Raw genomic sequence first — 15,271 nt, 5'->3', positions numbered from 1 at the left:
GGGAGATGTAGGCATTTTTTCATCTTCTGTTCCCATTTAAAACTGTAAACTGTCACTACTCTGTTATTGCTGAGCGCTGAATAAGCAGCTAACCTTTAGCCACCTATTTAAGTCTTAAGTTGATGTCTTGAAACAAATCCAGTATCTTTTACTGTCATGTTGTAAAGCTGTAAAAGAAAAATAAGTATGCGGTACTATGTGAACGCAGGAAAAACCACCTATCTAGTCTGCTCCTCTATTATTCAAGTATGAGCCAACTGTACCTATTTCTTCTTCAAATGATTTGGAAAAGGGCCAGAAATCCTAAAACACATGATCTCTTGAGCCCACACAAATAAAAGCAAGACTGTCCCATCCAGTTTATTTTCCTGTGTTTTACTCAGATCAACTATAATTACAAAACAATGGCATGACTCCAACAGATTTAATTAAATTCTTTCAAAACATGAAAATATTTTTTAATCTAAAATTGTGATTTTTGTCATTCCTTTCGAGCTGGTAAGCATTCCTCTTGACATTCACATAACCTTTCTTGATGCAGCAATCAAGGCTTTCAGGAAAAGATCGCAGTGTGAGTACTCCTATACTTCAGTGAGCAAACACAGAAAATAAATGAAAGTTATTGTAAAACTGCTATAGTCAGAACACCATAAATTAAGTCTGTTTGTTTGTCCTCCTTACTACTACAGATAGAGAAGGCAATCTGATTCTAGAAATACCAGACTAGAAGAAAAAAGATACTCATTACTCACCTCAATCGTCTTTGCCCATAGTGGTGTGCTGGGAAAGTTGTGCTTATAAACTTCATTGGCAAGAGTGTTCACATCAACTGCAGCAACAACTTCTGCAGATGTGCAGCTTTCTAAAATTAATAAGAAAGAACAGCAAAGAAAAATGTAGCTTCTCTTTATTATGCTTGGAAAATGCGTTTGTTCTGTTGCATTACAGCTGTGCTCAAAAATAAAAGGGAAATGACAAAGATCAAACTCTGCTGTGCTGCCTTTGAAAGTTTATATGAAATATGTACCGTGTTACTAATCATATGGGCAATACTTCCCTCCTTTATACATCCAAAAAGGGAAGCTAACCGTGCCCTTCTTTATTTGTAGATACAGCCTCTGTATCTACAGAAGGACCAAGTTCCTTCGCTGGAGGAACGCAGCCCAAGGCAATGGCTGAGCCCTTTGGCCACTGCCTGCGATTCTCTGGCCACTGACAACTTACAAGAACCATGTGTGGTATTTTTTTGGTTTTCTGCTCACCATGGGAAGCAGCATACTTCTAAAACCCATCTGAGGTATGTATGCTGGTGGAATAAAACTTTAAGAAGGTACCTGAAAAGTATTTGTGCTTATGCTCCCCACAAAGCCTTGGGCCTCGAACCCAACTGCTGCCCCTGTTGGGTTCAAGGTCCCCAAAATAGCAAACGCTTTGAAGGACAACATTAAGCAGCTCCTAATCTCTTGTTATCAAAGGAAGTATTTCTGGGCGCTCAGAGCCATTAATGGAAAAGAGGAAAGGACAACAACAAACCTACTGACAGCTAAGAGTAATATAAATAATCAATGGTCTGCTTACAGAGGAACAGAATAACAGGTCTACAGAAACTTAACACAGAAAAAGAAGTGTTTAAGCCGCTGCTCATCATGCCACACTGTTTATTATGCACTCCAATACCTTCCCTGAGGCTTTTTGTCAGAAAGACAGGCTGTGGTCACTGGGAAAACTGCAGGCAGAGAACTGTGAATGCTCTTCCTGCACCAGACCAGACCTCTCCAACCACCAGGAAAGCCACGTTACGGTCACCATCACAAAGCCCCCATTGAAACACGGGCAAGTTTAACAAGGGCTCTGTAAGCCCACAGGAACGGGGCAAACAGCCATCTATGTGCCTGCAGGTACTCTCACAACGTGCACAAGTGACATATTAACAAGTGACCTTACGAGACATCCTACGAATTACTGCTAGCCAGCTAATTATTTACAGTTTGAGAGGATGAAAAACCAGCTACGATGTCTCCAGCCCATATAAATTTGAGCGATGCAGTTATCACCCACCCACTATCTTTTACCATTCACATTTTCAAGGCCATCTCATGCAAAACTAAGATGAAAGAGAAATCTGAGTACTGCAAAGGTTGTAGCAGATAGCTTAAGAAAAATCATCCGAGCTGTCCAGCGTTTACTTGGTGCAATAAATGGCAAGGTGGATAAGAGTTTGCACAAGAAAAATAATGACCAGTGGCCACCCACTAAGGGTCCACGTGGGAATCATTGTTTGCAGTTTCTGTGTTGACACTTTGAGCGCAAATTGTAAGTGAGGTTGTTAAACACAGGTGTATCCACATGGCCAACAGCACGACTACACCTGGGCTCACAGAACAGGTATGTTAACACTGACATCTAGTGAGGAAGGAGCATCGCCTTCGCAGGCTGCCTGTCTAAATTGAAAGGTGTATTCAAGAAGCAATCTTCCTAAAGTGAGTTGGAACACCTACGAAATGGAAACAAATTGCAAGTGTTGTTTAAGGAACTGCTTTCCCAATTAATTCTTTCAGTTCTTAAAGCATGTTGTCCTGATGAACAGATCCTTACTTACCTGTTTCAGGTGGTCCAGAAGAAAAGAAAATAATCAGTAATTTTGAATTATTAGCTAAATGAACGCCCAGTTTAAAAATGACAATCAGAAAGGCAGGCAGCGTGCCTTCCCTGCAACTCATGATTCAGATGGTCATCATTGTTACAGGATGAACATCAGTCCAGTCTCTTCATACATACAAGAATAAAGAAATCGTGAGGATTTGCAGGGGACTTCATCAGCCCTAATGCCTGGAAATCCTCAGAGAGAGCACACAACTAATAATTTATTGACACATTCACACCACACAATAAAATGTCCAGCCTAAGCAAGAGATGTGAACCCACATGGGAGGAGACAGCATCTTTTCCTGAACTATCCCATCTGACATCCTCTCTTCCCTATTCAAGGACCTAATAATTTTTTCAAAGCTTCTCCTCCTCCTCACTCAATAGCTGTGGCTCACTTGGGAGTTCTTGCTACAGAGCAGCCTCCCTCTGAAAGCTGATTAAGTGTATTTCTCTGGGAATACGCTGGAAACGCATGGAGCTCGAGCAGACAAGCAGATCTCACGCATCAAACCTAACAAAGAAAAGCCTGTGTAAATTTCACATAAGGTGAAAATGAAACATTTGTAAACAACTCTCCTGAAATGTACATAGCTTTGATGCTAAACTGTGACATTTTGCTATGACAGCTGTATTTGTGAATTGAAAATAACTGTAAGAACATATCATTAAAAAGGACTGCAAGCAGTCTACAAAAGCAGAATCAAGGTTGTGTTTAACTATCTATCCCCACTGACAGAAGGCACAAAACCAAGTTATGTTACAGCTCAGTAGGAAGCCACAGACAATGGGGAAGTTGCTGAGGGAGGCGTTACAGCCTATTTTTAGGCAGACTAGAGCATAAAGCTCTCTCTAGGCTGAAATCAGGTGAAATCAAACTTGTATCATCTCATTAGAAATGTACTGATTTTGCACTTGGGTCTTGAAACCTCTTGAATACACAAACAGAAGCCCTGTCAGCTTAATAAAATTGCAAATTAAATTTTGGGCACCCATTCTCTACTTTGCTGCACACACAAAGCTGTGTTAGCCCACCAACATCCACTTGTTCACGCTGCGATGACTGGAAGGTGTGGCACTCCAAACAAAGGAGGGCAGGATGTGTGCTAGCTTCTGACCTGGGAAAAAAAAAAAAAAGGTGGCATCTACAAACTCTGGAAATAAAATTTCTGACTTTATTTGCCCTTTTCCATGCCAGAATCATCGATTCCTTTGTGATGCATTTCTACCAGACCTTAAAATTAGCATAGATCTGTTTATATCCACCCCTCTACTCCTGCACCACGATGATCATCGATGCCAGCAGAGCACATGAAACGCACGGAGCTGCACCAAGGGCAGCGCCCGGCAGATCCCGCTGCGTTGGGAAATCAGGGCCAAAGCCAATTATCTACGCTACCAGGTATATGGAAACAGATGGAAAAGGGAAGATTAGTCACACATTGTGTCAGTCGTGTTTCCCTCTAGAACAGACAGCGAAGATTTCATTTCTGAGCTGTCAGCTCGTGGCTTAAATGATTAGGCTGCACTGTCCATGACTACAGGCAGCGCGATTATCAGGAAACGTGATACTTGCTTCCTGCAGGATACTTAGCAACTTTTTTCCACTGCTGTATTTGTGCAGGCTTTGTTCGTGTTTAACCATACAAACAATGCAAATTTATGTTATAACCCAACCAGCGCCATCCTGCTCTATCAAGGGCTTCATTTTGGACAGCTATTAACATTTAAATGAATTTAGCTGGAAAAACTTCTTCAGATAAGCAAGGTTTTTGTTGAACATTGTGCTCAGCCTTATAGCTGCTTGCCAGTTCTGTCTGCTTTTCCTCCCCGCCCGAGATAGCCATGCTATGCAGTTACGCACTTCGGTTCATTACGCTGTGCAATTCACGGAGATTATCAAATAAAATGAACAACAATAAGCGCGGAGGACAGCCTACAAAAGACTAATTCTTACTCTAAAACTTACATATAACAGCTGCAGTGGAAAACTGTCAGTAACTTCGGGGCTGCAAAATTACAGGATTTTTTTTTAAGTGGCCCTTTCACATTTTATTTTATTTTTTCAGTGACCTGGCAGATGACAAACGCTTGTGGCAGAGACCTGGAATCTATTTTTCATGGGAAAACTGCCTAAATTAATATGCCATTTTGAGTTTGCTTTGGTTGGGAGTGAGTTAGAGCAGGCTGTTTGTTTGATGGAAAGTTGCTAAGGAAATGAATTAGAGCCACAGATTTTCTAAAAATAAAGGTTGTATTTTATGATTGTAGGACTCTGTACTTTACATACAGCCAAAACACTCACGCATGCATTACGTACGTATAAAATATCGTAGGTTTAGACACACATGATCCAAACACCAACCTCTGCAAATCTTTGGAGCACAGGATGGGAAAAAGGGAAGAAACACGTTCCTATCTGTTAGCTGCTTCAAGCCTTCACGATTGTGAATATGAACAGGCTCAATGACTTCCAAACTTAATCAAGGTCAACTTTCCAAATTATGTATATTTTCCATGCCTTTGCTGTTAAAATTAAGATATGACTATGAAGCATTCAACATCTGAGACCAGAAATTCTGCATATGCTGGATTATCTGCAGCTGAAGCGTCAGCATCGAGCTAGACAACCCCAAGACATTTTCTTCTTTAGTTTTGGACTGAAACCTAAATTCATGAGCAGGCCTCCTTATGCTGCCCAAAAGAACCTGATTCAACTACACATCAATAATTTCTACATACAGCTGTATGTAGAAATAGAAGAAGACTTGGATACAAACCTCTGTGGGTCTATTAAAATTCATTTATTTCTTAGTGTAGGTGAGGACAACCTAAAAAACAATGGTACATTACTTGCTGCCAAATGCATTTTATTTTAATGACAACTGACAAAACAATGAACATCCTCATCCTGCAAACCCAATTATATGCTGTCTTAGAATTAAGCTTATAAAAAATTGCTGCCAAAAAGGACATCAAGGTAAAAAAAAGAAAGCCACAGATTTCCTGGAAAATACCTATTTGCCATTGAAAACGCTGACAATTACACAGACAAAATACAATGTTGGATCAGTGCTGCTGAACACAACTGGCCAAAAAACTGGCTGTGTAACAGAGCCAGGAACCAACACTGAGCGAGAAGTTGCCAGAACTACAGAATCCATGTTGCTGAACAAGTAGCTGTCCTGGAGTGGCTGCACTGAAGTGTTTTATGTTTTCTCTCTTTTCTAAATGATTCTGTTGTTGTTCTTGGCTGTATAGATTCAATAGAAACCATACCAAGAAAATACAGTATTGCACATAGCCTTCATCTCTCACGCATCTGGCTTATAAAAGCACTCGTGAAATGGAGGGCTTTCTTTCAACATCCAAAAAATTGTACCAGAGACATCTTCAAATAGCATGGTTTCAGATACACATATAGGCTGAAAACATATAAGAAATCCTATTATTATAATACAAAAAGTACTTTCAAAGGAACATTCACTTTTCTGTTTGATTTCCACATAAAAGCAAACACTTAAATCCTCTTGACTTCACTTTCTTCCTCTATAAACTAAGAAAACTGAATCCAGATGTCTAAAAGACTTATAAAGAAAAAAACAGCAGAAGAGATCAAAACGCCTGACTGTATCAGTATTCCTGAATGCAATTCAATTCATCAAAACCAGTTCTATATAATGGCCTGCCATTAAATATATAATTCAGTGCAAATTATATATACCCTTTTATTCAGTTGCCTATTAGCTTTCACTAGACTTGAAATAAGATTCTCATCTTATTGGAAATAAATTTACCCTTCTGGGAAGCAATACATATGCTTTGGTTAATTCTTTCACTCTCCAAAGTACACAAGATATAAAAGATGTATACATTTCCAAGCCTTGGTATGTCCCCTGTGGCATCATTCAATCAGTATACCTTTTGGATACAAGTTTACAAGTAGTCCGATAATCTTCTAAGGCTGCATTTCCAACGTCCCCATTCCCTAAGCATTTTGTTGTGTTGCAAATGGTGTTTGCCTAGTTGGAGATGGATGGCTACAGGATATCACATCTGGCATTACGATGAGTTAATTAGTGCAGAACACAGCTGAACATTCACAAGATGCCTATTATTGTGTTAAGAACAGAGCCAGGTGACACTTGGTAAATATTTTTGTATACATACAAAAACCAACACATAACAAGCTGAGTGAGGGCCGTGGTGTAGGCTAAGTTTCAGGAATCTGTCCACTTTCTACGGAAATTTGGAAACTGTCTGGAATTGTAGAATTGTTTGGGTGGGAACAAACCTTAAAGATCATTTAATTCCACCCCCATGCGTGTCCGTAACACACATAGTTCCCCACCACTTTAAGGAACAAGACTACAAGAAAAGTGTTATCGTTACCGCCATACTCTCTCTTGATTCCACAAAGCCTGCAAATCTACAGCTCCGTACCCAGATATATTTTGCTCTTAACACTCAAAAGGATGTGTTTGGAAATAAGGAACACGCGTTACTTCAACAGGTGGTTAGGATTATTTACAATAACAATGAGGGTACCTATTTTGGTATACAATGTATTTTACATGTTATACATACACAAAACATACATAAACATTCAAGCAAAAATTATACAGTAGAAAAATGCCTCACTGACAATGGTTTAAATGAATGAACGATGCAAAGCGGACTCTACCCTAGGCATAATCTTTTAATATTACATAGCTCACTGGAAGAACAAGGTAAAGTGAGTTTTCGCCTGATGTTTTTAGGAAAATGCTCTCTGCTGTACAGAGTAACAGAAGGGCTGTTAACAATTATGAAAGGTTTAGTATTTGAAGGATTGTAGTTGTAATTAAAATTATTATCATGATCATTGTAAATGATACAGATTTGTGTTGACACCTGGACTGAGCACAGTAACAAAGCCCAGGGTGCTTAACAAAGGAGCTCAATAACCCTAGCTCAATTTTTTTATTTGGGGAAGCCAAGTCACAAAGAGTCCATGGGACTTGGTGAAGGTCACCCAGGCCACAGCTTTTACAATTTAAAATAAATAAAATTCTTCTCCAGCGTTCCTGATACCAGATCAAAAACTCATCCAGTCACATGATCTAGCATGAACTCACAATATTAGCTCACGTGTTATATTCGATTTTCATGTTTAGAAAATAGCTATTCACCAAACTACGTGAGATAGTGATACTGTTTAGTGGAGGATTTGTTAGTGTTAGGTCAGAGATTGGACTCGGTGATCTTGGAGGTCCCTTCCAACCTAGATGATTCTGTACTGAAAGATGAAAACACTGAGTCTACCTGCACGCCTATGGGATAACCTGGCTAATTTGCCTGTGTGACCCTGATCCCATTTGTAGCAGGGGCATGCCAGCAGACAACAGAGCACATATTAATGTGTGCAAAATCAGGGTTTTCCTGAGAGCAGGTACCTGAGCCGAGACAGGACCACAGATCCCTCACCTCCACCCCAGTATTCTCTGAGTGCACGGTGCTACCCAGCGAGCCACAACCGCTTTGGGGCACGGCCCAGTTTAGAATCATAAAGGTTGGAGAACACCTTCAGGATCATCTGGTCCAACCATCCCCCTACCACCAATGTCACCCACTAAACCATGTCCCTAAGCACCACATCCAACCTTTCCTTGAACACCCCCAGGGATGGTGACACCACCACCTCCCTGGGCAACCTGTCCCAGTGCCTGACTGCTCTTTCTGAGCAGAAATGTCTCCTCATTTCCAACCGGAACATCCCCTGGCACAACTTGAAGCCATTCCCTGTAGACCTGTCACTGGTTACCTGTGAGAAGAGGCTGACCCCCAGCTCCCCACAACTTCCTTTCAGTCAGTTGCAGAGAGCAATGAGGTCTCCCTGAGCCTGCAGACTAAACCCCAGTTCCCTCAGCCGCTCCTCATAGAACTTGTGCTCCAGGCCCTTCACCACCCTCATTGCCGTGGACCACTGACACAAACACCTCACTAGCCAAAACCCAGCTGCCACCACCCCTTACATCTCACCCCCACGTCCACCTCACGGGCACAGCCCCCACCCCAGCCCCCCACCGCTTTCCTGCCCCTGGAGAAGGGGAGAACGTGGCTAAGGGATGAGAGGAGAGGCCGTGGCCTCACTCAGGGCTTCCTCCGTCCCCTCCTTCCCCACGGTGCTTGTGCAAAACGGCGGGGCGAGGGGCACCACCTAAGGAGAGGGGCTGAGGAGCGGGGCCATCTTAGCCCGCCCCGTCGAGAAGATGGCGCCCTCCGCAGCCCCCCGGGGGCCGGGGGCGCAGCGAGAAGATGGCGCCCCCGCGGGGGAAGGAGAAGGGGGCCCCGGGGAAGGCGGTGATGGCGGCGGGTACCTCTCAGGGCCTGGTGCATGCCCCCGATGCCGCTGTACAGCTCCAGCACCCGCAGCGCCGCCATCCCGCAGCGCACAGCCCGGCCCCGCCGGCCGCCTCCCCGAGCGCCGTCCGCCCGTTCCGTTTCTCTTTCGTTCCCACTCCGCTCGCTCCGTGGGGCGCTGCTAATTGCTCATTAAACCCCAAAACGGGCTGAAACCCCGTGGGGAAGCCACCTGCTAGCATGGCCAGTCCCTCGCCTGTGTGGGGAGGCCGGTCGTGTGGGTGAAATCAGCAAAGGGCGTGCTGGAAAGGCAGGCTGGGGGCAGAAATTGATTAGGGTGGCTTGTGCCTTGCAAATGAGGCAGGGCTCTTAGTGACTCCCCAAGCCCAGCCTGTCAGCAGGAGCCCAGGAGGATGCTTCCCAAACTCTGCAGGACAGACATGGGGAGAGAAGGGAAAAAGGGCCCCCAAAAGGGCTGTGCCCGCCCGCTGGGGATGGTGCCGGTCTGCTGTCCGGCTGGGCAGCTGATGCTGATGGCATGTGGCAATTCTGCCGGCCTAAGCGTTTGTCTGCTTTTTGCAGGAGTGATTTTAGTCTGCAGGGATGGTTTGAAAAGCCGTTTCAAAGCCCGCAATGTTGGTGGAACAGGAAGGAAGGAAATAACTGATGAAACTCTCCTAATTTGTCTTAACGCTATGAAATTGCTTTCTCTAAATTAAAAAGGAAGAGGTGACTCAAAGACACATAGTTGCCCCTGAGAAGCAGTTAGTTTGTAACAAGAAATGCCAGGCAGATGCATTTACATGTACTTACAAAACCCAAAGAGTAAATATACTGCACAGTACAATGTAGGATACTTACCTCACACAAAGTAAAAATACTCCTCTATGCCAAAGTTTGAAGATTTAGATTCAAAAGTGAAGATGAAACATGAAAAAAACAAAATCTGAAAATGTTTCTCTAATCTTAAGTTAATTATATTTTTGTGGAGCCTCCTAGAAACCTGCCAAAAATAAGGTGGATTTCAAGGTGTTTGTTTTTCTTTAGCAGCTGCCTCATGCAGCCTGTCAGAGTAACTCCTATCTCTTGTCTTTCAGTGTAGGCACAATTTTTAGCTGAAAGTGGACAGTGAACCAGAAGGAGATGTGCTGTCTTTCAACATACTGATCCAGAATAGGGAGCTCATTGACTGTGGAAAACAGTAGAATCAGAAGCACTATTAAAAGATTCAAAGTAAGAATATCAGTCCTCGAGCTTTTTTTTTTTTTTTTTTTTTTTGTGTAACAGTTCTGTCATTCACTGTGGATTTTCATCAACAGAGTCTGGGGCTGTCGATTTATTTGCCAGCCATGGAAGTAAGCATGTGACTAAAAAAAGAAGCCTGAAGTCTACTTCGACAATTTCTGAAAGGAAGTGTAGCGGCTGAGGTACCAAAGAGGGGAGCAGCGCACATTACAAGAAGTGACAAGATAGGTAGCTTGCACAGGCAGTGGGTGAAGAACTGAGAAAGGCAGCTGAATCACATGGCTTAACAAAATAGGGAGTATTCTGGCTGAAGAAAACAGTTGTCAGACAAAGGTGATGAGGAAGACTGAAGAAAAGGATTCAGGATGATGATGATGGCTGTGATGAACAAGGTTGTTCTCAGCTAAGAAGATAAACGTCAGTAGGAGCCTGTCAAAATACAAGATACAAGGTAAAGGTAAAGAAAAATGAAGCTTTTAAGAGACTACTGAAATTAGTAAAGCCAATTAATGAATTTTAGCTCCTTGTGTTACTAGTTCAACAATCTATATACATCACAGCAAAGCTAAATATTGTAATGAGGGCTTTAGGCAGTCACAAGCAGTTCATTTATTTGGAGCTGCCCAGTATCTGGAGCAATTAAAGCTACAGAGGAACAATATTTCCTTGTATCAGAAGGGAAGACATACTTGAGCCCTGTTTTTCCCTCCCCTTTCCTTGATTCCAAAGTATTCTTGCCATTCATGTGGCAAAGGTAGAGTCAAGTGGAGAAAGTAGCAGATACATTTTTGCCATACTGGTGACAGTGGAATATTCTCTGCTCAGGGGAAATTCTCCACCTACCTCCTCTACCAGGCATCCTCTGTGTAGTAAGCCATAGAATCTGATCAACAAGCCTCCACTCTGGCAACAAAGAAATGCATGAACTAGGCCAAGATTTCATTAGCTGAAATTTGCAAAGAATAGGAAATACCAAAATTTCCCTTGTACTCATTTTTAAACAAATGCCAATAATCACTTTCATAATTATGTGTAATGGCATCTGCCCTAACCTGGTTCTCCTTATTAATTGACAGCTATGAAAAGGACCAAACCAAATCTGAGACTCTGGAAACAATTACATCTAGCACACTTCCTATATAAATACAGCATAATAATAACTATATTTTTTATCAGACCTTTTATAATAAAAATTAAGGTATAGCGTTTATTTGAGAGATTGAGGCAATGACTGAGAAGCACCAAGATCACTGGTCACTCATACCCTTCTTCTTACAAAAGATCTGAAGCATTGCTAAAGAGAGTGTGCCATGTGAAAGTGATTGTTCATAGTTAAGTTAGGAAAAATTTTGATAACACATATTGCCACTACCATGGGACAGGCTAAATGGGTGCTTTCTCTTGGTCTTGTGGCCTGGCAGCAGCCAGATGTCTGCAAAATTTCCCAACAGAATTTCTCTGACTTACTGGAATTTGGGTACTGTGACAGCTCTTTCTTTGCTTTGTGCATATAGGATGGATAGGATTCCTGTAAATCTCAAACAACATTTGATTTGATTAACAGAGGAGATTAATAACAAGAGTTCAAGTCCAATATCTGCCTTCAGGCCCTATTCTACTCTCAGTAAAGGTATTTGTACAGCTCCTTAAGACTTCAAGGGAAGAAGTTTGTTCTATGACTCTTCTGATTTTGACTTTCTGATAAAGGATTTCAGATTCTGCAGCTCTGAACTCTTAATGTTATTTGGACACAGGTATTTACTGTTTCATGTATCAGTTATGCTCCAACAATATACCTGGCTTTAAATAAGAAATGCTAGGCTTTTGTAAAAAAAAAAAAAAAAAAAAAAAAAAAAAGTACTTTATTCTAAATCAACATATCCATAGAACTATGATAATGCATTGACAAAACATCTATTTTCTTGACTGACATATATTTACAGTAAAATACATGTTAAGCAAACTGATCATTTAGTGACATTTCTAAAGCCAAGACATCAGCATGTGATACCAGCATTTTCATTGAGATAGCTTTGGAAAACTCCTGCCTCCTAGCAACTGGCAGCATTTCCTCAGTTCAGAAGTTTCCGAAGTTTACCCACATCTCTGATGACTGGTATGATATAGGTAATCATGCTAGATCTGAAACTGTTGTCCTGGTAACCACTAAACACATCCAGTGAAATAGATGCATGTGGTAAGAGGAACATGCAAGGGAAACCACTGCAATATTTTCTCTTCTTGCAAGGCTTTCGAATTGTTAAAACTGTTACAGTTACCCATGCTGCAAAATAACATCAGAGAAACATGCAAAAAACACCACTTTAGGATTCTGTATTTCACTGTAGCAGCAACTGGAAGTTAAAGTAACAAACTGTGACAGGGCTATGCATGCTCTCGTGCTCAAAGAAAATAGAAAGAAAGGGTTTCCACTGTTGTGTTTATATAGTTCACACCAGCAACAAATACATGAAAGAACCCCCCAAGCAACATTTTATAGGCACCTTAGGCCTTCTGCAGTTTTCAAATCTTCTCCTGCAGTTCCTCCCTGCCATCCCATCTGCAGGAAGCAGTGACTAACAGGCCAGCAAGGCATCCATCTGCACCCATCTGTGAGCTGAAGGTCGCCAGTCTGCAGTGCATGTCACAGGGTTTTATTGATGCCACGACGCCGTAGCAGTATCAATTGCTTCAAGTTTCCTTTGAATGTAATCCCTCACTGCAAAGCCACATAGTGGAAGCTAGTAGATCTGTACTTTGAAGTGTTTGTGAGCATTTCCTCTATATGCAAAAAAGGAAAGAGAACAAGAAAAATCTCTCTCTGCGGACATGCCAAGTGTTTAAAAGTGCATTGAAGCTGCAGTACAAGCAAATATTGTTGGTGGTTGAATGACAAACAAGATTTCTTTTGTCCAAAAGTCTAGTATAACCTACTAAATACCTAAATGAAGATCAGAAAAATTATACAGACATCTCAGCTGTCTGGAAGAGAAGCTCAAGTTCTGGGTCAGAAATCACAGTGGCTAGGAAGGAATGCTAGGCATGTCATACCCTTGCAATGCAATCACTGATTCAAAAAGTTCACTGAGGATGTCTAGCATAAATTATTGTTTCCATAACCATTGGCCCAGTATGTTACTAATACTGAAAACCTTTTGCAGTTTATCAAAATTGAGCTGTACGAGATGTAATGTTTCATGAGAGACTTTATCACACTTGGTTTCTGATGAAGTGTTGCTCAGTAAAGGTAGCTTTCAGCCACCAACATGGCATTTCTAGGAACCGTGCTGGGCTGTGCCAGTACGTCCAATGAAGGCTACAATTTTCATTTATAATCCTACACATCTGCAAGACTAGAAGTGAAACCCACATCAAGATAGGTTTGTTAGCCTCTCCCAACCCGTTTCTAAGCACTCTATGCAGGGAAAATATATATAACTGAAATTACTTAGAAGAGCCATCAAACACAAGTATTTATAGCCTTTCTATTTTCAGACATTAATCTTGTTTCAACATTTTATTTTCAGGTTCTGGAGTTATGCATGTACTCTGTAGGGAATAAGGGATAAAAAAGACATTGCTTCTCTAATTAATTCATTACCTTCCTGGTTGAAATAAATATAAACAAATCTGGCCTGTTTGTTATGTTTGGCCTGCAGTGGTAAGCCTGGCTGGATGAGAGGCATTATGTCAACATGGTGTTGTTGACTTTCTTGTTGTACTTACGCATTCCAACACCTGGCCAAAAATAAAGGATTTAAAATAAATAAATAAAATAAAAGCCAGTAAGCAAGATATATCCCTATATAAAATCTTTGCAGGACTGAACAAAAGCAGAATCTGAGCTCTACAAGTCCTGCTGCAGTCAGCCAAAAGATTTCTGTTGCAGTGAACTTGTTTTGAGTCAGATCTTGAAGGGTCACAGGAAACTGGGGGCAGCAGACGCAGGGCCAGGCGTTGGTTCAAGGAGGGAACCGTTCAAGCCACTCCCTCAGGATGGAGTTGATGGTGTGGGAGATCCCAGCTCGCTTGCAGAGCAGGAGGAGATGGTAACATGCCTTCAGCTCTCTCAGAGGAGGGGGGATAAGGGAAAAGAGATAGATGAGTGCAGATGGCAAGCCTGGATGTGCTTCTTACCTTTTTGCTTAAGGCAGGAGTTTTAATTTCCAGCATCCCCATATGGTGTGCATAGTATATAGTGTATAGAATGAGAAACTGAGAAAGATTTGTAGCTATCTATACATTGGCATTGATCATGCCTTTAGTCACAAACCCATTTCGTATCACCTAAAACTTTTGTATACCACAGGCTTGTCTTTTTTTAAAGGGTTCTTCCCCTGCCCAAACTTTGTTTTTTTTTGTTTTTTTTTTTTTTTTCATTCGGCCCCACGTGATGATTTTAATCTTTGAGTAAGCCTGTAGCTGGCACAGGAAATGAGATGCCTTGCGCTGGTCACCATGGTGGTAGGATTTCAGTAGTAGGGTGTTTCCTCCGGAGAGGAAGAAAATCTTTAATGCAGCCACAGCAGAGCTGTAACTGCAGACTTTCTGAGCTGCCTTGAAACCACAAATGCACGCACTGAGGACTACAAAACCTGCCCAAGAAGTTGAGTACACGGTGCCTCTGCAGCACTGAAGTGCTCCACCTTGGTTACATTACTGGCACTTTGCAAATGAGTTACTTCAAAACTAGTTTAAGTCCATTTGATATGTCACTTAAAACTGCAATTATAGGAGTGACTGCAGTGTAAATATTCTCTTTTTTTACTACATTTGTGTCTTCAGGTGTCTGTCAAGCATACCGATATGCTAAAGCTTAGCAGCTGGGACATAGCTCTGTTCTACCAGAAAGTCTCTTAGAAAATAGTCTATAGAAATGCACAGGTTTGAAGAAGTTGTGAGATTGTGTAAAGGTAAAATGGAATAGAGGATAAATTGAAAATCCTGCAAAATCTTGTAAAATTTTCCAGCTAAAGCAGAAAGTTGTCAGTTTTGGCTGCTAGGTTTGTTTGGATCCTTTTTCCCAATTAAGTATTGC

At 41.7% G+C, this 15,271-nt stretch overlaps 1 protein-coding gene and 2 long non-coding RNA genes across 9 annotated transcripts in view; 1 reads left to right on the top strand and 2 right to left on the bottom strand.

Moving 5' to 3' along the window:
- The window catches only part of TRDMT1 (tRNA aspartic acid methyltransferase 1), a 30,641-nt gene extending 21,087 nt beyond the window's left edge, over positions 1-9,554 (bottom strand). For 2 of the 7 annotated variants that reach the window (XM_084510511.1, XM_084510513.1), the window contains exons 1-2: positions 3,682-3,764; positions 753-862 (exon numbers count right to left, since the gene is read on the bottom strand). Coding sequence is in view for 3 of the 7 variants with exons in the window: in XM_084510512.1 (XP_084366638.1) it covers positions 753-862; positions 9,006-9,069 (174 nt within the window). In the remaining 4 variants the exon portion in view is untranslated. Of the gene's footprint in view, positions 1-752; positions 863-3,681; positions 3,765-8,723; positions 8,788-9,005 lie in introns of those variants that run through there. The other 5 variants (XM_084510518.1, XM_084510512.1, XM_084510514.1 and 2 more) reach the window with 5 other exon arrangements.
- On the top strand, positions 3,769-6,460 carry LOC311432253. The gene is made up of 2 exons (XR_014689917.1): positions 3,769-4,048; positions 4,716-6,460. It is a non-coding gene; the product is annotated as an uncharacterized lncRNA (long non-coding RNA).
- A 2,525-nt stretch (positions 9,555-12,079) lies between the features above and the next one.
- On the bottom strand, positions 12,080-14,839 carry LOC311432254. Its single transcript, XR_014689918.1, has 2 exons — positions 14,371-14,839; positions 12,080-13,014 (listed from the first exon to the last, which is right to left on the bottom strand). It is a non-coding gene; the product is annotated as an uncharacterized lncRNA (long non-coding RNA).
- Between the last annotated feature and the right edge of the window lie 432 nt (positions 14,840-15,271).

This window comes from Aythya ferina (genome assembly GCF_964211825.1).
Source record: "Aythya ferina genome assembly, chromosome: 2".
Lineage (NCBI taxonomy): Eukaryota > Metazoa > Chordata > Aves > Anseriformes > Anatidae > Aythya > Aythya ferina.
The sequence above is the reverse complement of the archived record's forward strand: the minus strand, read 5'-3'. Positions and strand labels throughout refer to the sequence as shown.